General features: G+C 36.0%; 1 protein-coding gene and 1 pseudogene across 2 annotated transcripts; one reads left to right on the top strand and one right to left on the bottom strand.

Annotated features, from left to right (window-relative positions):
* Positions 1–1,389: 1,389 nt before the first annotated feature.
* LOC125474888 (pentatricopeptide repeat-containing protein At1g03560, mitochondrial-like) lies at positions 1,390–6,158 on the bottom strand. Of its 2 annotated transcripts, XR_007256285.1 has the most exons (4): positions 4,137–6,158; positions 3,842–3,919; positions 1,701–1,802; positions 1,390–1,540 (listed from the first exon to the last, which is right to left on the bottom strand). XR_007256285.1 is itself a non-coding variant. In XM_048579107.1 (3 exons), exons 1-2 carry the CDS (start codon positions 6,091–6,093, stop codon positions 3,861–3,863), a joined length of 2,016 nt encoding a protein of 671 aa, XP_048435064.1. In that variant the 5' UTR covers positions 6,094–6,158; the 3' UTR covers positions 1,549–1,802; positions 3,842–3,860. The 2 variants fall into 2 exon arrangements, 1 of the variants encoding a protein (XP_048435064.1); XM_048579107.1 differs by lacking the exon at positions 1,390–1,540 and having other exon boundaries at positions 1,549–1,802.
* A 7,544-nt stretch (positions 6,159–13,702) lies between these two features.
* On the top strand, positions 13,703–19,723 carry LOC125474698 (annotated as a pseudogene).
* The last annotated feature ends 5,716 nt before the right edge of the window (positions 19,724–25,439 follow it).

Raw genomic sequence — 25,439 nt, 5'->3', positions numbered from 1 at the left:
CGGGCCTTCACTATCTAAGCGCCTAAATGCTGTCTAAACCAATTTTTAGAACACTAACTGCCTCCTAAATGTGTTTATGCTTAAGGCGGTTTATATCTTCGTCAACATGCCCAATTTTTGTAGCTTCATTTTCTCCATGTCACATCACTAGTTCTGGTTACGTGCACAATTAAAAGTTGGTCCAAATGATAATGTCTAGAAACCACGATTCTTTTTCTGATCATGTGGGGGTTTTCAATTTTGTGCTTTGATTTCATGAGATTTGAATCACGTCATCTGTAAGATAATTCTCACAAATTATAAATTTCTCTATCTATTGCTCTCACCCAACTGTGCACCCGATTCCACTTGATATGGAATCAATGATTAGTTAAAAAGGTGCTAACGAACTTTGAGCATTTGATAAAATCTCTTGGTGTAGTACTCAGCCTAAAGTTTCTTTGTGATTTAACATGTAATGTTTACTTTGTTGCCTTTCACTTTATCTCTTCGTTCATGATTAGGCTCAAAGTACAATGCTATAATCTGCTTCCCCCAACCCTATTACAGTTCTTATCATGTTATAATTACAGGAGGTGGGTCTGCCCTTTCATTTTCATACATTTTTCATACCCTCCTGTTATGTGTGATCATAGTTAAACCATGTCAACATTTTATATTAATTTTTTTTATAAAAATAATAAAACAAAAAGTAATAAGAATATAAAATGTTGATGTGACTTAACCGTGACCACACAAACATAAAGGTATGAAAAGAGTATGGAAATGAGAAGGCAAACAATTCACCTCCATAATTACAAATCCTAAGTGACAGTGATGTAGAGCCTAGAATTATGAGCTTGGAATTAAGTAAAGAATTAAAGTGATTTGTTCTATACGAAGCGAGGTTGAGTCTAGTCCTACGCCCACAGGACCACCCTATCGATCATAGCGGGTAACAAATGATGCGACAAGTCCCCACCAAGCCACCAAAAACAAAAACCTTCCCGAAAGACCCAAAAGAAAAATCTATGTCCGTATCCGAGGTAGAGCAACCTTCATCGGAAAAAATTATTGTATGCGCATGTTATATGTCCTCTCATACTCATTGTATGCGTGTGGATCAACAATTAGATACACAAAACAAATGTGATTGTTGTATGGCTGATATTTTCTTATCCGAGGTATGAACAACCTTTGATCGGGAAAAATTATTGTATTTGCCTGTTATCTGTCCTCTCATATACTATATGTGTGCGGGTCAACAATTAGATGCACAAAATAAATGTGATTGTTGTATAGCTGATATTTTCTTATCCGCGGTATGAACAACCTTTGATCAGAACGAAAATATGAAGAATCAGAACGAAAAGCTGAAGCATATAAGTTCACCTTATTACAGATGACATTAATCAACAGAAAATGGACTGCAAGTTCAGCTCCATTATATGTTGTATGCGAATCCCTCTGCATTATAAAACCCGAAAGTTCTAGCACTGCAAAGTTCAGCGGGTGGTTTATACTTCACATTCGATGCAAGAAAAGAGCAGAAATATCAAAGCTGAAAAAGGATTCAAGCCAGATGACCAAAATTATAAGAAAATCAAGACAAAATGCAACATTCAAACAGCGAAGGGTACATGCACAAAGTAGAGGTTTAGAAAGAGAAGCATCTTTGCAAATTAATGATGAAAGTAATGGCTGACACGAGTAGGGCATACCAGATTTTGGCCTATCCCAGTACCGAAGCATCAGTCTAGATCCTTCACAGATTGATAACCCTATTCCTCGGGGTAGGGGCCTTCACCTCACAGTGGTCACACCTGCAGGATCAATAAGTCTCATAACTTCAGTACAGCTGCAACTTGCAGTACAAACTAGCCTTCTCTTTCACTATTTCAAAATCGATGGTGACTTTGTTCTTAACCATTGTTCATACATTCTTTGAGTTTTCCGTTATCCATTGTTTATTATACTTTATACAAGTAAAAATGATTACTACCCTAAAGACTACTACACTAACTCGAATGGGAACCTTCATATTTGTGCATTTATGTAAGCTTGAAGATTATTAGCACTAGCAGTAAAAGCGATTAACCATAAAACACCCTGAAAATGAAATGACATGGAGGCGGAATGAGCACCGCGACAAGAAATTAACCGGGAAATATAATTCTTAGAATAGGTAAAACTTAGGAACCAATGTATTGAATATTACTCAGTTGAGTTGCTTGTTTCTAGAGTTTATACTATCCCCGTCTGGTTGAACCTTCGCTCTGCAATTTTATTATTTAGAAATCTTGAAGAGCCGGAGTTTCTAACATGTCTTGATGGGGATCGCCTACAGTTCCGTTTTTCCTTTCTGGGGTGGGTGGTAGACCCCGTGAGGAAGATGAGCACAGCTTGTTTCGTTATTCACTCTTTCAAAACATATGCAGGTTAATCAGAGGGTATGATTTTGACCTCTCATTCCTCCATTATAAAGCTACCTAAGGATCGACAGTTTTTATCAACTAACTTTTTGGTTTAATGGTACTTCTCTTCCAACTGGGAAAGTGGTTTTAAGGATCTAAACCGTTTATATTTTAATTAATCATTCATAGATCATCATTGTAAAAAAGAAAAAAAAAATTAAGACATTTATTTGTAGTGAAAAAAATGGACGAATACGGTTATGCGAAGAAATAGTAAAATGACTATCATTTGATCCAACAGTTACAGGGTTTTCGGAATTGGGAGATTTTTTGTCAACATGATTTTGAAGGAAAACCTAAAAATAGACGATTATATCGTTAATATAAATTACAAAGTGAACTCTATAAAATAAATACAAAAATATGTCTCCCGATCCTACCCTTTATCCATCCAATGGATGTGAGTAACATTTGATGTTCAAGATGTCAAAATTAGCTATTTTTGTGCCCTGATTTTCTTTTTGCAGGTCCACTTTGTGTTTTGCATTTAGACTGCAATTGCTCCTACTAATGATGTGCAGTTTACAAGGTTCACTAATGGCTGCAGTTACATTGGTTATTTCGTTTAGTGAGGGAGGAGGCAGAAATACAAAATGAATAAGATATGCATCGTTCAAAATCATACTTGTCAGCCTAGCATTGCCTTAGCGGATAAGAATTTCAATACAATCGTAAAAACTTGACATGTTAGACTGCTCTGTGGTTTGATCTGGAAGTCTTCCTTTGAGTTGGTGACCCGATGAAGACTCAGACTCGGTTTCTTCATTTCAGATACTTTACTTCATTGGATTTGGGTTGTACGTATGCGAAACGCTTCTCAGTATCTGGGTTATTCAGGTTTGACGATTAACAAACTTGCATTCTTCTCTTGCCCTTAACTCTGCGTTTCTTCCCCCTCTTAGGAGAAAGGAGAAACTTTTTCTTTGTGTGTTGTATTTGCAGTGAGTATACATGTATTTCCGAAGCAGAGGAAACATGTACACAATCTTTAGTCGAAGAGAATTTGCCTTACAACCAAAGGTATGTTAACACCAACCTAAGGGTATGATTTTAAACGTTTGCTTTCCTCCAGACTAAAGCTACCTAAGGATTGACGATTTTTACCAACTCGCCCTTGTACTGGTGGTACTTCTCTTCCAAATGTTGAAGGCGGTCCCAAGTCCAATTCCTGCCTCCCTCTTGACCAAAATCTATTCTTTCTATCAATTCCACAATATTCTACTTGAAAAACGTTTTTAAGAAATACGATATTGTAGAAATACGAATAAAATGCGTTTTTTAGAAATACAATATTTTATGTCCACCTTGTATTTTTTTAGGTGAGAGTTCATGTACGATCACTTGCTCAGTTGCCCTTGAAATGAAACATAGGAAAAAAAGCCACACACCTGGGTACTGACACAGAGATCACCAATGCATCCAACATATGCCATGTAGGCCAAGGGAACCGATCAGATTCTTCTGCTCTGTCATCCCCTTGGGCCAAAAGACGTTAGGAAAAAACTCTTTCAAGGGTCTGAAACATTTTATGTCAAAGTTTCTTCAATAAATTGGATGATGCATTATACAAGGATTGCAGAATGAACACCAATTCTACATCTTTTGATGGTAAGCGATATATGATGCCATCTTTGAATTAGCTAAACAAAGTTTCTTAAAACTATAGATTTGCTAAGACTTAACTGTCAAAGAGAGTTCGGAACTTCACTCGCCTTTTGACGCTACCCTTTCGGTCATACCCAATACCGATCTTACTATGCATCAACTTCATAGCTAAATCTGCATTGCCTGCTTTCCTCAAGGCATTGATTAGAACTGTTCGGATTCGTCCTGGTATTTCCCTACCTCTGTCCACAATTCCATCGGCCAATTTGCAGGCTTCCTTTAAACGGCAAGCTTTGCACAGCACATTGATCATATCTTCAAAAGCTGTCTCAGGAATCACACCCATTGGCGCTAGCTCATCCAAAATCTTGCAGGCTCGGGCTACCTTGCCTGAGAGACAAAGCCCAATAGAGAGGGCCCTGAAGGAAGCAACATTCGGTGTGATGCCCTTATCAATCATCATGTCCCAGAGCTTCAATGCCTCTTCATTTCTGTGCTCCTTAAAAAGTCCGCTGATGAGTATTGTGTATGTATAAACCGTCTGATCACAACCTTCCTCTTCCATTTTCTTAAAGAGTGCTAATGCTTCATCAGCTTTTCCACATTTAGCCAGGGCATCGATAAGGGCATTATAGCAGTATGAATCCTGTGGACATCCCTTCACTACCATCTTTTCAAAGAGCCTTTCAGCCTCATCAAGCCTCCCTGCTTTTCCAAGACCATCGATTAGACTAGAATAAAACATAGCGTTAACTGCCATCCCCCTGCCTTCACAAAAAGCAAAGTACTCCATTGCCTCCTCCACTCTCCCACTCTTACATAATCCATTGACGATAACCCCGTAAGTGACCTCATCTGGTTCAAGCCTGTCATTTTTCATCCTCTCGAAAAGCTTCATTGCCTCCTCAATGCTCCCACATTTCACATATGAATCGATCAATGCTGTATAGTTTGCCACATTGGCTTTACATCCCTTCCGAATCATATCTTCAAATACAGCATATCCTTCCATACATTTCCCACCTTTGCAAAGCCCGTTGATCACTAAACTATACGCATGAGGTGGAATTTCAAGTCCTTTCTCTCCCATTTCTTGGTAAAGACCCAAACACGAATCAACATCTCCTTCTGAATAGCACCCCTGTATTAAAGTCATATAAGTAATCTTATCAGGTTCCACATTCCTCCCCTCCATAGCTCTGAACTTCTCCATTGCTTTCTGGGTTTTCCCTACCTTACAATACCCTTTAATCATTGTATTATAAGTCACAATGTCCGGTGCAATTTTCCCGCCTTCCATAACCTCAAAAACCCGCTCAGCGGATTCAATAAACATCGAATTCACCAAACCATTCAGTAAAAAGTTATAAGTGTACAAACTAGGCTCAATCCCATTCTCCTTCATTCGACGCCAAACCCACAACAGCTCATTAACCATTCCAAGACATCCAAAGCTTTTAATCAAAGAATTTGCCGCTGAAGAAGTCATCAAAAAGTTCATTTCTTTAAGCTTAACAAGTACACATCGAATACGGTCCAAATCACGACACACAGATAAAAGTTCAATCAAAGATACATAGCAGTCAAGCTTATGATGATACTTCTTCTGGCTACCAGCCCAAGCAAAGAACCGCAAGGCGGTTTTGGGCTTCCCACGAAGCTCAGAAGATTTCAACACATACGAAACAAAATTAGGAGACAATTTGATCAAGAATGTGCGACAGTAAGAGTCTAAATTGGCCTCCATTGTAGGAGACCCATCTAAAAGATTCACAATTTGAGCGACCCACGGAGATGGGTCAAAATTTTGTGTGTTCGATACTACATCAGAGACGTCATTGAAAGGTTCTACCCATTCGGGAGGAGGGAGAGAGTTGGTGAAAACCCACCTGGAATTTGAGCTGAAACTTGACGTACAGTGAGAATTTGAAGCTTTCGACGAAAACCCTCCATGGATGTACGGACGGGGAGGTCTTGGAGGAAGAATACGGGCTGATGAGAGTGAGAGGGGAGCTCTCAGTAGGGTTCTTCTCATCAGGGTTTTGGCTGTTCTGTTCGTCTGTGTGCTCAGTTCAGTCAAGCTGAAAGCCTGAAACGGTGAAATGGTTTATGCAGATTTTGTTTTTTTGGGTCGTATTTTTTATTGGGCTTTTTGGTTAATTTTTTATTTTCAAACTTCTACTATTCATAAAGCCCAATTGGCAACATTGCTGGGTTTTGTTTCTTGTCGTTTTTAACATTCCAAATGGATCCTCAAGAACAAAACTAATTGAACAAAAAAAAAAAAAAAAATTATCAAGTAAATGTTGTCTACATCTCAATCAAGACTATAATTTGCTAAACTATCTGCCACAAAACTCTTGTCTCTATAAACATGCCGAAGATCGCATTGCCAAGATCTTTAAAGCAACGGTTGGTTTGATATATTTGGGGTGGAATTAAATCCTCATTGGTTTTAGGAGTGAAATTTATAATTCCATGATTGTCTAGGAAAGAATATACACAACAAGTCCTAATTCTGGTAGGAAAAGATATCCTTTGTTAATCTCCTCATATCCTCCTCTATATAAATGCGAACTTTCAATCCCACATCACATTCTTCCTGCCGCTCATTAGACGATCTATCGATACTATTCTCTCTCTAACTCTATTGTGTAGTTTAGTTCCCTTTATAGTTCATCATACCGTTGCGTATGAGGTCGAGAATTTAATCTTTAATTGTTTGATTACGCAGGTACCAGGACTACTGAGAGATGTCGAGGAACAAGAGAATAATGCACTGGACTACGGAGAAGCTGCAGGCCAATAGAATGATGCAATCCACTGCCAAGATGCCGAGGAGAACAAAGAGAACGATCAGTCAATGCACTGCTACGGAGATGCCTAGTACCAAGAGGATGAGGCAGTACAAGAGCACAACGCAGTTTATGGACCTCCCCTGCGACGTCCTCCTCTCGAGACGCCCCACAAAATTACTCGTTTCTTGCCGTCGTGTTGTAAGACCTTGTGTAGCCTAGTCGTCTGCCCGTGTCTCGCTAACATGTATTCACAATATATTGCTACTACCGATGAAAAACTTGAGCCTCATCCTCGGATCATGGTTCTTACCAGGTCTAAGTTAATCACCTTACCGGTGAATTTTGGTAGTAGAGCCAAGAATGAACTTGCGTTGACATTCCGACCATCATTGGAGCTCGCCAATACAATCTCAAGTTTTCTTCTGACGGCTTGCTTTGCCTGAAGAACGAGCCAACATCATTAGAAGGAGGTGGTCAAGCCTTCCTAGTAAATCCTTTAAGAGAAGTTCTAAGGCTCCCACCAAGTAAATTCGACGAAGCTCCAAACTGCACGTACGACTGGTATGGTCTGGGATGCCAGTTCTTGTTCCCACAAGATTGTACGGGTATCTAGACCCAAATTTATGTTTTGGGCTCATCGTCAATCGTCATGGCGATAATTATCAATACGCTCAGCTCCTCCTCTTTTTTTGAAGTGCGAGAGGAGACAAATATCATTATGCACAGCCCCTCCTTTTTTGAAAGGTGCGAATTGCGTTCCTGCGTATGGAAACATACATCATGAAAGTGAGATTAACCTGTAAGTTGAGATGCACATTATTTTAAAAATTGAAAATCATGTAACCCAAGAAAATCTAAATGCAAAGAAGCAAGAATCGCCGACAGAGGTAAGTCATGCTACACTGAGGTTGAGGAAGACAAGCCATGTTACCAAAGCTGTCCACAACAACATTCTCTACCCGCTTCATGTGAGAGTAATGAAAACTCATATTCTTGATGCGAACCAGACAAGTAAACCATTTTGTACGAAGAGGCAAGGAGAAAAAATGTTTTCCAAGCGGATACAAGTAATAACATTAGAAGAATCACTTTTCAACCAAATACATACCAACCACGCTGATAAGAAAAATCAGTATAAAAAATAACTCCTATTAATTCTGCCAAGAAAAATTGTGATGACTAGTACCTCAAGAAAACTACCAAAAAAGACCATGTCCATCCCTAAAAACTCCCCACAAGCAATAATACCAAGATTCCTTTTAGCTAAGGCATTAGTATTAAGCTTAAGCCAATTAAGGATATCAGAGTGGAGATCAAAGCACATGACGAATAACGTGAACCTTAAGAGGGATGAGTTGAATACCTAAAGAATAAATAATACAATCTTCCAAACCCTTTTTTTTATTATTTTATTTTTATTTTTATTTATTTATCAGAAGATTTAATTGACATTCAGAGATGATGTAGAGAAACTGGGCCATCCTCGAAACTAAACTTATTGAATCCTTTCAAATAGTATTAACGATAAAAAATCCCACAAAAATGAAGATGAAAATGGAAAATAGAAAAACTAGTTCTGAGACAAATAACAATCCACATTTGTTGAATATTTTCTTAACTACTGGGTTAAATTTCTATGACAACACCCGTGTCTCTTATATTTACAAAAGAGATTGAAGAAAAATGTGATTCTATTTAACAATGTAATAGGGCATTTTTATGTTTGTATCCAATGAACAGTCTTTATAAGCAGTACTTTTTCTAGTGGCGACCAAGGCTCCAATTCCTTCATGATTCCAAAGCACCATTTAACAGTGGAAGCAACAACTCAAACAACTCATGTTCAATACTCCGATGCAGAACCTACCATATTGACATCAGAACGATCAAATTAACAAATACTGAGACCACCGAACTCACATATAGCATATTGCGAGATGACAAAAAGTAAAAACTCAACTAAAGCGAGACTGTAAAACACAGATAATTCATATTGAATTTTGTAATTGTTACAAACACAAATTTATTGAAAATGTCCACCAGGCTACTTCACCTCTACAATGCTGGACTATCCAACACCTCCGACAACTTCACCACTCCCTAAAGAAATCCACAACAACCTCGAGTTAATCAAAGCAAGGTATGCATGTAAGAATATAAGTATGAGTATGAGAATGTATGTTATAGCCAACTATTTGGATTCAAATTGGTGCAAAGAAGTTTATTAGAAAAAGGTTTTGAATTGTTCAAGACATAGGATTGAAACATGGTTTCCATCCTCATTTTTGCAATCATAGGTTTGATCCTGTAGAATCTGACCCATTTTATCATTGAGGGAAATTGTTGGACAAGAATTTCTTGTCAATGTTCCACTTGTATTCTACTAAAAGAGTGGATTGAACGATATATATAGTAGGCCTCTGCTCACACAAATCACATGCTTGATTTTGGACTAAGATCTATTATTAGTGCAAGCATTAAGGTTTTGTAAGAGAATGAGAAATTTTGGTATAGAAGATTGGTGGCTTCATCATCTACTGACGTCTCTGCGAGGAAAAATGCACTATTTGATGCCTTCTATAACTTTTTCTTGATTGCTTCTACATGTCAGTTTGGTTCTTTGTGTATCGAGTTGTAATTTTCATACTTGTATGATATGTGATTCATAAGCTTAACCTGTTGACTTATATTTTTTTAGGGTTTTTTTATTTTTTTTATTTTTTATTTTTTATTTTTATTTTATATCACAAATAGTTATTGAAATTGACTTACACCATCAAAATGATCCTTGAAATTGAACATCGATTAATGTAGTTTCTGAAAATATATGTCGCAAATCAATATGGTCCTTCCATCACAATTTGTTAAAAATTCTGTTAAGTGATGATGTGGCACATAAATGGACCCCACAAGATTTACGAGTTTTTATTACAAATGGTCGTCCTTGAAATTGACTCATACCTTCAAGATGGTCCCTGAAATTGAAAATCTATTAATGTAGTCTCTGAAAATAAGTGTTACAAATCAATATAGTCAATCCGCTACAATTTTGTAATTTTTTTATTATGTGTTGATGTGGGTTTAATAATTTAATAATTAATTAAAAAAGTTGTCTAACTACTTTTTAGCACAATAGAATTTTGGGAGTCTTAATTAAACACTCATAGTACTATTCACTTTTAACGTTAAATACATTTTTACTATGAAAAATCACTCCTGGTACTATTCACTTACAACAATATTTTGTCCTTTTGATTAAAACTAAAGTTTTTGAGAACTTTTTGTTAATTTTCCTTAGATTTTTATTTTTATTTTATATTTTTTATTTATAGTAGGGCCTACTCTGAAGAAAGATTCCTTCCATAAATTCTTAAAGGCACAAGGCTTAACCAAGGCCGAAGAGGGGTTTTGGAAATAATTTTCAACCAATAATAGAATAGCCTCGGTTAGAATGTTATTATCTCAAGCGAACCTTATTGTTCTCTGCGTCATCAAACCACCACGGGAGCGCCCAAAAAGCTCTCCAAAATTAAGGTTGTGAGAATGTTGATCGCCTAAATGTTAACGACGATGTCACAGAACTCATCCCCAATCCAAGCCGTCACCAAAGATGATCATGATCCAGGTCCAATTCGGTGAAGCATGTTGAAGTGTGTAAAGATGGATTTATTGAGATTTTTTTTCCTTCTAGAGAGTAGACAACGACGGCTACCATAGATGGAGGGTAGAGGAAGACTTGTGTGATCTATTTATATGTCACATCATCATATAATAAATTTTTTGACAAAATTATGATGGAAAAACTATATTGATTTGAGACACTTACTTGTGGGACTATATTGGTCAATTTTTAATTTCAAGAACCATTTTGATGGTGTGGGTCAATTTTAAGAACCATTTTGATGTCGCGGGTCAATTTCAATGATCATTTGTGATTAAAAAACAAAATGACGCATGGGCCCATTTATGTGCCATATCTGCAATTAACTGATGTGAAAACGTAACAATGGATTTAGTGTCCTACTAATACTGGCCTTTATCGTATTTTATCCATAGATTGACTAAGTTCATAAAAAAAGATAACGAAGACAAAATGAATAAAGGAAAATTATTACAAATAAGTCATTTGAATGATGAACATATATATGCGTTCACTTATATAAAAATTTTAACAAAAATGTGATTGAAGGACAACATTAATTTGCGGCACTTATTTTCAAGGACTATATTGATTGATTTTCAATTTTAGGGACCATCTTGATGATGAAAGTTAATTTCAAACACTATTTATGATAAAAACCCAATCTTTTTGTAAGTTTAGACTGTTTAGTCATAAAAGGCAACCAAAAGAAAAGACATATCCAACATGAACCCAAACCAGATGAGGTAGATAAAACAGAACATTGCCAAAAGGCAACAACAGAAGATTCAAAGATTCTGGTTGCCAGACCAGATGTTTACAAATCCATGAGACTGAGAAAACGTGGAAAAGTTATAGGGACTTCCTCCTTCAATTAGTCCATGGAATCATCAATCATGGATCAAACGACACATGCCGAATTATATATCGGCAGGCTTGTATTCCTTCAACATGATTAAGACTGTCCTTTATACTAGTCTCAACCTTCGTATTTGCAGGCGGCCTCCAAATATTCGGATTCACACTCAGTCAGTCTTGTGATATCTATTCTTTTATTCTATTAAGGGAAGAGAGAGCTTGTCAACATTTTGCTCCTTTTTCTTTCAATTTTTCCCTCATTTTTGAATACACAATGTTGACATGAGGAGAGCAAAATAGTAATTTTGTATCTTTTGAACTTTTCTCCCTTTTTTGCCTATTTTGTCCTCACTTTTGATACACAATATTTACATAAGGAGGGTAAAATAGTACATTTATATCGAAATATTTACATAAGATAAAAAATATGCACTTATTAAGAGAAATTATCCCACCATCATTTTTTCATACACGTAAGTGAAATCATGATATTTTTTGGATAGTTTGAATGAACTGAAGCGGTTGCGCTTGAGAAGAACGTGGAAGGAGGTGTACGGTTGTTCACACACATAAAATGTGTCCTCTTTGCTAGTATATAGTTATATAAACTGCGGTCATAAATCATGGACCATTTCCATATTCAGATAAGTACTAATCGGATTAGTTGTGTTTGTTATGGCCCACCAAGTACGTACCTATCTTTAGGTATACTTAATAAGCTATCATATTTTTTGTATAACAAACAGTATTTCTACACTAAAGGGACGAGTATGGGCTTAGCCTCATAATAGGTTAGCAACAATGTGGTTCAAATTCGTCTTTAGCAAGAATTGAACCTAAGACCTCTCACTTACAAGTGAAGATGAATATCACTAGATCGTAGTACTAAATAACAATTAGCTATCATGTTCATACATAAAAAAAGATAATAAAATTAATAATGAAATAGTTATCAAACAAAGTTTAAATTTATATATTGTATTTGAATAGTTACGGGGTGAGATTTTCAAGCCAAATACGTGGACAATATAAATTGGATGACACGGAGCACATGTGACCATTGATCTTCACACATGAAACCTGAATTTGATATATATCATGAAGAAAGTTGAAGGTCCACCATAAAATTAATTGACAAAATGGAGAGTAGCCCAACTTTTTGTAAGTCCTTACAAAATTTTTCATTTCACCAATGTGAGACTTTTTTACCTTCATATCCTCACAGTTTCTTTGTGTCTACTCTGATTCATTACGTTACACCTTGTGCTCGCGCAGAATAATCTGTTACCACGTTGAAAAGTCCATATGTCTGCCAGATACCCTTTGGCCCTCGGCATCAATAAATTTCTGTTACATGCGTATTACGTTAAGTAGGTTAACTAATTAGGAAGTATTTAGAACTGTAGTAGTGTGCTTGACCAGTAAGCACGAAGAACCAGTGCAGATTTTCATTAATAATCATGATTAGAGTATACTGACTAACTTATTCTCAGTTGAATAAACACCACACACACATACACAAAACTGACATATGCCAGCGAGAGAAGATAATGACATGACCGGTCGAATCTCTAAATTAATGTGGGACAACGCTTCCTACATGTAACGGTCATGAACTTAAAAACTTGGAAGGAAAGAAAAGAAAAAAAAAGAAAAAAGAAAAAGAGAACTAGAATTTAGAACTAAACATTTTTTTTTTCTTCTCTAACAATTGATATTATCTACATTAAGAGGAAGGAGGTTAGACTTAGCCTCACAATGGGCTAGCAATAATGTAGTTCAAATTCGCATTTGGTGAGAATTGAATCTAAGATTTTTCACTTACAAGTGAAGATGAATACTAGCAGATTGTAGTACTAAGTGGCACTAAACTTGTTTTAATTGAGAAAAATTTCCGTGTTTTAAACCGACTCTTGTTACAATACGTCTAATAATTTAGTAATACTCTATCTTATATTCTTAAAATTTAACCCCGTCGCTAGATCGTAGATTAATTAGTTATACTAATTCAAATGGTGTGATAGAAAGTTTAGGATACTTACCTTGTAAAGATGGATTAAAAATTAATAATACAATAGTCACGACGAGAAGAAAAACTAAATCTAACAGAGTTATATATAATGCATCCGATGAGTGGGGCTATTGTGGACAGAAGCCAATACGGGAATGGCCACCGTGAAAACCATGCACCAATGGGTTGACTTCAACTGACACTAATGTCTGCGGCAATTGTATCGAAACTTCGTCCGGGAATAAATGTGGACATGGATCAATTAGTAGGCACATGCTTGTAGCTCTCTATAAATACCATAGAAATTATATGCTTGATCTGCAAGACATAACAAAAGCAAAAAAACAAGTGTGTGAGTACCTAAGTACCTGAGAGTGTGTGAGCATCTGAAAACACAATATTGCATGGATTCTCAAGAAATTTTGGTTAAGAATCTTGTAATGAAAGCCAAACAAGAATTGTTTTCACCGGATGTTGATCTTGTTTCTCTTGTTCCTCCATCTCCTTATGACATTGCGTGGCTGTCGATGATTCCGAATCCTCATCGAGGATCAGATGAACCCTTGTTCAAGGGATGCTTGGATTGGGTTCTCCAACACCAAACCACAAGTGGCTTTTGGGGAGATGATGACCATGTTCCAACCCTAGAATCCCTCACTTCAACTCTTGCTTGCATTGTTGCACTTGCCACATGGGATGTTGGCCATGATGCCATTCGGAAAGGTACGTAAAAAGAAAATAGTTGATCAAATTTTGCAAACCCCGGAAAAATTTAATATCAAAAGGATAATGCAGAGAAACCAAAATTTTAAACCAAATTTGCAAAACAAATGATGTGTCACCAATAGGAAATAAACATGTTAATTAACACTTAATTAATAATCCAATCATTAACAACCACATGATTTGGTTTAAAAATTTGGTTTTCCTAGCATTACCCATATCAAAAATACCTGTTTATGCAGTTGGAATAATTGGTTGTTGCAATTTTTTCTTATGTTTATTGCTTAGGGCTGGCATTCATCCATGCAAGTACAGAGAAGCTACTGCAAGAGCAAAACAATTCTTTTCCTGAGTGGTTTGTGATTGTTTTCCCAGCAATGGTGGAACTTGCAGAGAACAAAGGACTGCATGTTCATTTTTCTCATGGTTCAACAGCGCCGGTAGAACAAGTCTTCCAAAAGAGATCAAAAATATTCCAAATGCATAGGTATATATAGTTTTTGGTTTTTATATTTTATTTAGAAATAAAGAGAAAATACAAGAAATGAAGAAAGTTGAGATTCCACCATAAAACCTTTTATAAGCCCTTGCAAGATTTCTCATTTCACCAATATGAAACTCTTTTATCTTTACATTCTCACGGAAAGAAGTTAGTGATGGATAAGGATAGAGGATTGATGGCGGGTAAAATATGGAAGAAATACACATTAAATAATACACAACATGAAAACTAAAAACTAAAAACAATTTTATCATGGATTTTCTTTTTTAGTTTGGTTTTCCCTTTCTATTGCATTACATGTGCATTTCTCCTCCTCCCTCCTCCCGCTCTATTGCACTTTCTTTCCATCTCCAGTAAGAAAAAACTAAAAAACTGAAGATGAAATATTTATCAAACCAAATCCTAAAATATTTAATCTAGTTTTTGTTGGGGCAGGTTGGTGCAAAGTAGTGATCAGCGACAGTATTGTTCACTAGAACTCATGCAATACCTGGAAGCTTTGCCTGAAGCATATGATATTAACCTCAATGAGACTCTACTGCTATGCCAAAGCGAGGAAGATGGGCTGTTAATCCAGTCCCCATCAGCTATTGCATATGCTTTTATGAAGACAGGGCGTAAGGAATTTTTGTCCAAATTGAATTCTATTGTCCGAAGATGTGGGTTCTCAGGTACGTTTTTTTTTTTTTTTTTTTTTTGGTCAAGAGTTCTCAGGTACCTTTGACATGCATGCGCAATTCAACTCTATCCATTGCCAAAATTGAATTCACGTGGCCAACAATCCCAATAATGTTTGTTTTTGTTTTGTTTTTTTCCTTCCTATGACGTCTATGCTGCGTAATCTGCTGCCACCTGTACAAATATCATACATGATAATTATATATACTATCCTATCCTTATACACTTTGTGGATATGAATATCTCTTTTGTTTGTTTTTAAAATGAAAATGAGAGAAGGGGATGTGAGAGTGGGAGGAAAGGTTTGTGTTTTTTGTTTTTATTTTTTAATATTAGATATGTTAAAATCATATGTAAGTGTGGCTTCACTAGAAAACAATAAAATTTAATTTTGTGAACTTACATTATTGTTCCTTTTTTTTTTTGGGATAGAAGATTAAATAGTCATCATCATCTTTGATTGACAAAAGAAATTATATTAATAGGTAATTTAGATGAACCTTTTGAAACACTTAAAATTTATCTTCTCCAACAAAGATTTAAAAAAAACAATGTAGCATTAAAAAGGGTAAAATAGTAATTTAACTTGTACATGAGACCTACGCTTTTGGTGGTTATTATCATTAGTTTGCTTCGTAGTGGTGCGGTGGCTCTTCTCCGCTTTTCTGTATTCTGCCCTCTGTTCCGTACTGGCCACATGGACGGTCAAGGACAAAAGAAATTTCTGGAAGGAGATATGATTCTGGATTTTGAGGGAGGAGAGAAACATCGACGCCGTGGTCACGTCGACAATTGTGAAAATGGACGGGCAACTGTTAAAATGCAAATACCTATATAACCACACGATCTATTTCAACGGTCAATATAAATTGGTTTGTAGAATCCGAACACGAAGTCCGGAGAAAATCAGAGTCTGCACTGAGGTGGTTGGTGAAGGAAGGGGAAGATCGAGGTGGAGGCAAGAGAGAGGTTTTGTTAATGTTTTTCTTGATTCAATCAATTTTTATTAATTTTATTAATATATTTATTTTAAAAGACTTTTTTGTTTTTAAGTAATTAATCATGAGGGAGGGTAAATTTGTCTTTAAGAAAATATTTTCAGGTAATGTCAACCTTAAAGGAGTTATGTGAAAGTTCCAGATAGTGTTAGTATAATGTTTCAGACGTAAGAAATTTTTGTGAAAACACGATAATTAAACTTGAAAGGGTGTTTTTGGTATACAGTTGACCAAAACAATTGTTACTAAATTACAAAAGAACCACGCAAGTGGTTTATAGTTTAGTTGATTAAGAGCATTCGTTATTGCTTTCAAAGTATCCTATTTGATTCCCCACCCCCCTCCCGGCGCCCAAACACCACCCCCGGGGGGTGTATTTTATATGTAATGTAAATTATCCTTTGTAAAACAAAATGACAAATTAACCACATCAACTCAGAGTAAGGCAATTCTGGTATATGTGTACAGTTCCTGCGATCTACCCCATGGATGAAGACATTCTAAGGGTTTGTCTTGTTAATCGGATTGAGAGGCTGGGACTGGCAGAGCATTTCATGGCGGAGATATCAAGTATGCTGGGACAACTTTACAGGTGATGACCTAATATTCATCATTAAGCAATATATGCACTATTGATCTGGTTGGTTAAATTTTTATTTGAAAAATTGATCTGGTTGGTTAAATTTTTATTTAAAAAAAAAAAACAGAAGTTACATCAGCTGCAAAGAGCCAAAGAACAAGGAAAAGCATGCCATGCCACTGCAACTATATAAAGATTCAATCGCGTTTCGACTACTCAGACTACACGGTTATACAGTATCTCCTTGTAAGGATCAATTAATACTTAAATTCTCATATGTACATGCTTTCAAATGCATCTTTTTGTGATGACTTTGATATCTGGTTGTTGATAGCCTTGTTACGATGTTGTAGTCAGTTTATTTATTGATTTACATACCAAAATTTGTTAATACTTGTAGGGAAGTTCTGCTGGTTCCTTCATGATGAAGATATAATGGTGTACATAGAAGAGCACCATGAAATTTTTCTGTGACCTTTACAGGAGAAAGTCAGCTTGAGGATGTTAAAAAATTCTGTAAAAGAATACTAGAAAAGGATACATTAAAAGATTCTAAGAATTTGCACGACCAGGTATATATTCAACCATTATAATTAATTATTTAATCGTCCCCTAATTAATTTTGTTGCATATCTCCCTTGAGTAGATTAAGCATGAAATTAGTATTCCATGGCTTGCTCGGTTGGATCATCTGGAGCACAGGAAGTTCATTGAGATGAAAGAGCCTGTTGGTCCATGGATAGGAAAAGGCTTATCCTGCAGGTAATTAAATTAGTAGTAATTAATCGAACAGATCAAGGCAGTTAAATCTCTGATTAAGCAGTTTAATTTAGTAATACCTCGCAGATTATCATGTCAAACCAATGCCATGCTACTACAACTTGCCATGGAGAATTACACACTACGGCAGTCCAAGTTCAGAAATGAATTAAGGGAATTAGAAAGGTTCGTACTCATTCTCTACACCTTCACTTACTTCCATTTTTTTAAATTTTAACCGGAATTAATTAACCATGAAAACCTTTTTCTTTTTCTTTTTCTGTTTTGGGTGAAAAATTAATCATGCAGGTGGTCAAAGGACATCGGTCTTGTTGACATGGGGTTTGCTCGACAGAAAACCGCATACTGTTATTTTGCCGTTGCTTCAACAACATCACATTTTTCCCTGTCATATGTACGGCTGGCAGTTGTGAAAGCGGCAGTCCTTGTTACAGTTGCTGATGATTTTTTTGACAAGGAAGGTTCGATGAATGAATTGGAAGCTCTTGCCAATGCAGTCGCGAGGTACAATATATTAACACATGATTTTTGTGTGCGCCCGTTATATAAAATTTGTCATGCACTATATAAATTGTTATGTGTTGGATCTCACATACATGTTCTAAGATGGAAGTTATATATAATCCGCGCATAGAAATTTAAAGTAACGCATGTTATTGTTTTTAGCTAGTTAAATGTGTACATCATACAGATGGCAGGAAAAAGAACTGGATGGACATGGAAAAGCTATATTCAAGGCTCTAAAAGATTTTGTTGAAGACATTTCTTGGCAATTCTTCAAACAAAATGGATATGATATAAAGAGTTATCTTCAGGATCTAGTAAGATTTTTGGTAAAATAATTTAGTTGACATAAATGTAAAAAAATAATAAAATGTGTTACTTATTCTTCTTTTGTACTCTTTGCCGAATGAATTTAGTGGCATCAAACATTTGTAAGCTGGTTAAAGGAAGCAGAATGGAGTAGAAATGGGCATCCCTTGTCAATTGTTGAGTACCTCCAAGTAGCCAAAAGCTCTATTGCTTCACAGACTATTCTTCTTACAGCTGCTCTTCTGCTTAATACGCCTCCAAAATCAGAGACCCTCAAATCCCCTCAAAGTCATCCACTTACAGATTCACTTATGCTTTTAACACGGCTATTGAACGAAATTCAAAGCTATCAGGTATATGAGGAGAAATTTTTAATGTAACCGTCATACTGTCATATGATATTATTAATACATCTTTTATGGTGAACACTAGAATTATTATATTAGGGACCTAGGTTATATCACTAATAAAACATGGTTTGACAAAAATAAATAAATGCACATAAATAGATTAAAGATAACTTCACATGGCGGTGGGATAATCTCTCGGACGAGAAATTCATAATGACCACATTCTTGATTAGCACCATGTTAATTTAATATAATCTTAATCAATGGGGAAAATTGAAATTAATGATTTCATTGCAGAAGGAGCAAGAGGAGGGGAAGCCAAACCTTGTTCTACTACACATGAAGGGAAATCCCAAATTGGGGGCTGAAGAATCAATTGGGATTATACAGAAGATATTGGATGAAAAGAAGAAGGAGTTTCTAAAACAGGCTCTGGGGATTAAGGGCATCAAGGGTGATGATATGCCAGAGGCATGCAAAGAACTCCACCTCTCCTGCCTCAAAGCCTTTAAGATGTTTTTCAATTCTACAAATGTATATGACTCCCCAACAGAATTGCTTGCTGACATCAACAAAGCAATTTATGATCCCTTGAAAATGGATGCACAAGGAATATTAAAGAAGGATAAAACTAAAAGTTTGGCTAACTATGGAAAATACCAGACTACTTGTGTAGTGAAAGTCCAGGGGAACTCAAGGAAAGAATTTGTGGCCAAACCTTACTTTGGATATGAGGTCTTGGCACTTCAGCTGAGAAAACCAACTATTTTTTCGACATTCCGGAATTCCAAGGTTTGCATCTATTCCGGCTACTGGGGTTAACACTCCTTTAGCTTCATGCACTCGTCGTATAAGTGCAGAAATAAATTATAAATTATTCTGTTTGTAAAGTGATGAATAAAAAGATGACTGCGAAAGTGGCTAGTTAGTCACGTACTTGTTCAGAATAAATCTCATATTCTTCACCTTAATGTGCTTATAAATAAATTGGGTTGCTTCCCAACCTTTATATTACCAATTAATTTTAATGTAGAGCTTATTATATCTGGCAATATACATGTTTGTGTTTGTGTTGATGTATAATACTTTTTAAGGAAAACTAATGAAAATGACTTAAAAACTTCGAGTTTTAACGATAAGGACAAAATAAAAGGTAATATGAATAGTATCAAGATTGACTTTTTAGTGTAAAAATATGATTTTTTGTTAAAATAAATATTACTGGAAGTTTTTCGTTAAAGTTTTCTAATTTTTATAAGTTGAATTGTACCTCTTATATATAAAAATAATTTCTTTATGAGTGGAATTGTACCTCTTGCAGCCCCAGTTAGATAGTACGAAACCCAACTAAAAAAAATAATGAACAGAGGAGTTTTGTCTGTTGAGAAATTGAGAAGGCAAGGTGAACGAAAGCGGACATGTTAGAATTGCATTGCCTTGTCCACCTTTAGAAGCACAAGAAATTCTTTCAACATGGACTCCACGCTGACTTTTCTCACTCATTTGGTGGGTATCCAAAAATATCAAATGACCAGTACCACTTCAGTGCCTAATAATTAAACAATAAAATTAAAAGGTTTTTTTATTCAAAATGGTCTCTGAGATTTGCATAACACATCACTTTGATCACTGAGATTGAAAATCAATAGAAATTGTCCTTGAGATTGTCCATCATCTATTATTTTGGTCATTCTGCTAAAAACTTTGTTAAGTATCCTGAAACTTTTGGCCAGAAGTTTGGGCAATTTTCAAAGCTTTGTAATTCAATCGTTTCTTAACCAAATTCGACCCATAATATATCAAAATGAAGATAGGAAAGTGTAAAACAAGATTATATACATTTGGAAGCCTAATGGTTACCAGAGATGGCTGTAAAATAGCCTGAAAGGTGTCCGTGGAAAAACTGAAAAACTCGCTAAAACCGGGTAAAGTTCAAACGTTCATAACTTATTCAATACTCAACAAAATCGAGTGATTCAAAAATGAAAAGCATACTTCTCGACAAGAAGAAGAGAATGGTACTTTATAGAAGGCTAACTCGTTGTGGTTGGCCGGACAATGGTTTGAAAATGGCTGTCTTGATAGTCCAGTTAGCCAGTTTCGAGCCGTTTCTAGGATAAACCACGATGCGTTAGCCTTCAAGAAAGTTACCATTTTCTTATTCTCGATGAGAAGTATGGTTTTTGTTTTTGAATCACTCAATTTCGTTGAGTATTGAAGAAGTTATGAACGTTTAAAATTTACCCAATTTCTGGTGAGTTTTCCCGCCGACCAGTCAGTTTTCAGGCTATTTTCCGACCATCTCCGGCAACCATTGGGCTTCAAAATAGGTATAATCTTGTTCTACACTTTCCTATCTTCATTTGATATATTATGGATCGAATTTGGTTAAGAAACGATTGAGTTATGAAGTTTTGAAAATTGCCTAAACTTCTGACCAAGAGCTCGGGGACACTTAACAGAGTTTTTAACGGAAATACCAAAATAATGGATGGTGGACAATCTCAGGGACCATTTCTATTGATTTTCAATCTCATGGACCAAAGTGATGTGCTATGCAAATCTCAAGGATTATTTTGACTTAAAAGCCAAATTAAAATGCACAAGAATAATATTTTAAGAAATAAAGTTATTTAAGTTGGTGTCTCAAATTTGAGGGTCACTAATATCAGTGGCATCCAACTAAAAAGACACAAAAAATGCTAAGAGTGCTTGCGTTATGACTGCAGTCACCAATTGCAAGTAGTGTGCAAACATTAGTGTCATCTAGCAATACTTCTCGTAGTATCATTCTCCTAACCAAAGCGCGCGCAACTACTTCCGCCAAGGTTTGCAAGCCGCCACGCACAATTATTCTTCCAATGTTTGTGCGTCAAATAGTTGATCATCAAATGGAAAGTACATACATTGCCAAACTAAGCGTAGGCACATTCAAGAAGTCATCACCCATATCTTACTTTCTTCTCATGGACACGGCAAGCGACCTTACATGGATCCAATGCCAAGGATGCAATGATCCAGGACACCGTTGCTTTGTTTAATAATTCACAATCCTCTTCTTATCAGAGAATTGCTTGTGGAGTTGTGGTAGCCACCCACTTTGCCGTTGTGAAATATGCTAGGGAAACTTTTGCTCATACCATGAAGAGTATGGTAGTGGTGGTAGTTCTGAAGCTGAGCTTCCATTAGAAACCTTTCACTTTTGATTCAAACTCAAGGTTCCAAAAAGAGAAGATTCCAAACATTGTTTTCGGGTGTGGTACGCAGACAGGACGGAACAAAACGAGATAGGACGAGACAGGACGGAACGGGACGGAACAGAGGTTCCGTGTTATGTTTGGTAAGTGTAGGACAGAACGGGATGGTTGTTCCATTCTGCGTTCTGTACATGCTAGACGGAATAGAACCAAAAGATTAAATGACTAACTTACCCATGAACAGTTTGTTGTTTGGTACAATGTTTATGCGTGGGAAGGGACAGGACAAGGGTTTTTTTTTTTTTTTTTTTTTTTTTTTGAACTTGTTCATATTTTGAACAGATATATGCTTATCTATGATATATTTTGATATATTTTTTACACTAGCACATGGCTGAAGATATGTTATGCCATGAATTCTATCTGTTATAACAATACAATGCTTAGCTTTAATATGGTTGAAGCTTATGGGATCAATGATGTGAAGAGGCAACATTCAAACAATATGATAGTATAAGTGTAAAATTATGAGTCTCTATTTTCCGGAAGTACGCTTTCCATACATGTCTACATCTCAGTAGTCTTCAAACAATAAAAAATAATTACAACAATCATTTCAGCAAAATGTCATCAAACTATCATTAAACAATGAATTGGTAAAGTACCAGAATAAGAATGGAAACATATCTATCAAAGGTTATTCGCATTAACTTATGCCATTATCCATTATGAATGTTATAAAACAAAAACTAAATCCAACAACTGTTAATTATACATCAGTAAGATCTAAACCAATAATTATGTTGCAATTTTAGCTAACAAATGTTCCACTTAATCAGCAAACATTTGAAATTAAACTCCATGGTGTGATCCTTTTTTGTATGATCCTGCTGCATTTCTATGTCAAACCCTAAACTCGAAAAAGTGAGCCAAAAAGCTTTTACCCAGCTGAGATCAAGCAAAAATAAAAAGAACCCAGGTTCTCAAATCCCACAAGGACTCAGCCACATTTTCGCCTCCTTCCCCTGATCATTATCACAAGCCCACAATCCCACCTTATTCTCAATCCTAACTGCACCCAGCATAGAACCCACAAGACCAAATCTTTCATGCACTCCAATTTTGATTACAATCCTCCCAAAACCTCACTCACTGAACAACAATACCAACAAGGCAGCCGTATACAAGTACGTACAGAAGGTAAAAGCAATGCAATTCACCACCTTGTAATCATCATGCTCCCTGTAAAATTATAAGGGGGAATTCCTATACAAGAATCAGCATGCTAACTTGTAGGCATGAAAGTTATCAAATTCAGTTATCTGCACAAATATATAGATAACAGATATATTAACATATATCACAAGCTTCACTGTTATCCAAATTATATGTACACCAAGCAATCCCTCATTGGTATATATATAATACAAAGTGAATTCCAATTCCATGTCGTCATTTTTACTCCAGCCATTCTTTGGCCAAATTCTCCAATTCCAATTCCAATTCCATGTATATATTGTTAAACTTATTCCAGCAATCAGATTCAGTTACATAAACCAGAACCAAGATCAAAACACAGAACACTAATCCTTATAAAGTGAAACATACTAACCTGGAGAATTTCCATTGGAAGCAGCCATGGATGTTCACTGTTAATCCAAACGCAGCAACTCTTCTTCTCTCTGTCAGGATGCTTTTACTCTAACCAAGAATAGGACTTAGTTCCAACAAGAGCCCGCACCTGTGAGAGGAGAGAATGCCATATATATACACATATCCTTCTCATATTAGCATGTGGATTCCCTATTAAAATCCTTATGGGAAACAACTTATGTTTTCCTATATCAGTTTCCTACTGCAATAAAATCCTTTATTGCAATAAAATCCTTATTGGATTTGAATAGCTAATGCCCGATCATCTTATCTCATGTTTATACTTTTACATTCTCCCACTTGAACATGAGACAAAAATCAAACATAGCTTTTACCAATCATAAGAAGTGATCACATAGCCTTATCCAAGATTCCACCATCATGACCAATGTCTCGTTACATCTCAAAATACAGGAACCAAGATTCTCATACTACAACCAAAATGCAGTATTAAATCTAAGCTCACATGTACTCAATTTGTAAATATGACTCATGATTCAAAACAACATAAACAGTCCAGATTATGCTCCCACTTTTCAAAAGATCACAGCACATAACAATCTTCATTGAAAAGCAACATTTTAAAGACTGAAATACAAAATTCATTAACAATAAACTTTAAAACAAACAAACTGTTTTTCCAAAGTATCAAATGAATCTAAACTTCTAACATGGTCTATCTCCAATACTACAATACTTTCAAAACATAAAGCATTCAGTCTCAGGACAAAGACACTTATTAAAACACAAACTCAAACTAGCAAACTAGCTATAACTTAACCTCAGTTTGTCAGAGCTGCACTCATTCATCTATTCTTCATAGCTGCAACTCCAAAGCCTCAAAACATGCTTGATTACTCCCACTGATCAAAACTTTCTAGCACTCCCATCAAAGAAACATGCTTTTTAAATTCTCCAACAGGCAGTGCCTTAGTCAACGGATCAGCAAGCATCATTGTAGTGCTTATGTGCTGTACTTCGATAGTTCCTTTCTTGACTTCCTCTCTGACCTTAAGAAATTTGACATCCATCAAGCGTGAAGCTGAAGTTCGCCTATTATTCTTGGCAAAGAATACAGCCGAGTTGTTATCACAGAACATCTTAATAGGCTTCTGGATCGTATTTACAACCTTTAAATCTGTTAAGAAATTCTTCAACCATGCTGCTTGCTTCATGCCTTCAAAGCAAGCTACAAACTCAGCCTCCATAGTAGATGTAGCTATAACAGTTTGTTTTGCACTTTTCCATGAAAATGCCCCTCCATTAAGCATGAAGATATAACCCCCAGTTGACTTCCTATCATCCACATCTCCAGCCAAATCCGAGTCTGTATATCCCATAAGTTCCAAAGAATTGGTTCTACCATACACCAACATATGATTCTTGGTTCTCTGCAAGTATCGCAGAACTTTCTTGGCTGCTACCCAATGTGCTTCACCTGCATTTGCTTGAAATCTGCCTAGCAAGCCAACGATAAAGGCAATATCAGGCCTTGTACATATAGTTGCATACATGAGACTTCCCACTAAAGAAGCATAAGGTTTAGCTTGCATTCTTTTTGCTTCCAAATCAGTTTTTGGACATTGATTCTTCGAGAACTTATCGCCTTTATTGACCGGAACTTGACCACTATTGCAACTTTCCATATGAAATCTCACCAAGATTCTGTCAATATATGCCTTTTGAGATAAGCCAAGAAGCCTCTTTTGCCTATCTTGAACAATCTCTATTCCTAATACATAATGTGCTTCACCAAGGTCCTTCATCTCAAAGTTGTCACTGAGCATTCTTTTAGTACGA

The sequence above is a fragment of a genome, unplaced genomic scaffold (assembly GCF_019419815.1).
Source record: "Pyrus x bretschneideri cultivar Hongxiangsu unplaced genomic scaffold, Pyrus_bretschneideri_v1 Contig13, whole genome shotgun sequence".
Lineage (NCBI taxonomy): Eukaryota > Viridiplantae > Streptophyta > Magnoliopsida > Rosales > Rosaceae > Pyrus > Pyrus x bretschneideri.
The sequence above is the reverse complement of the archived record's forward strand: the minus strand, read 5'-3'. Positions and strand labels throughout refer to the sequence as shown.

Coding starts and splice junctions, on each gene's coding strand:
- LOC125474888 (XM_048579107.1), bottom strand. CDS start 6,093: ATGAGAAGAACCCTACTGAGAGCTCCCCTCTCACTCTCATCAGCCCGT. Junction 3,920..4,136: donor GTTCCGAACTCTCTTTGACA/GTTAAGTCTTAG, acceptor AGGGGATGACAG/AGCAGAAGAATCTGATCGGT.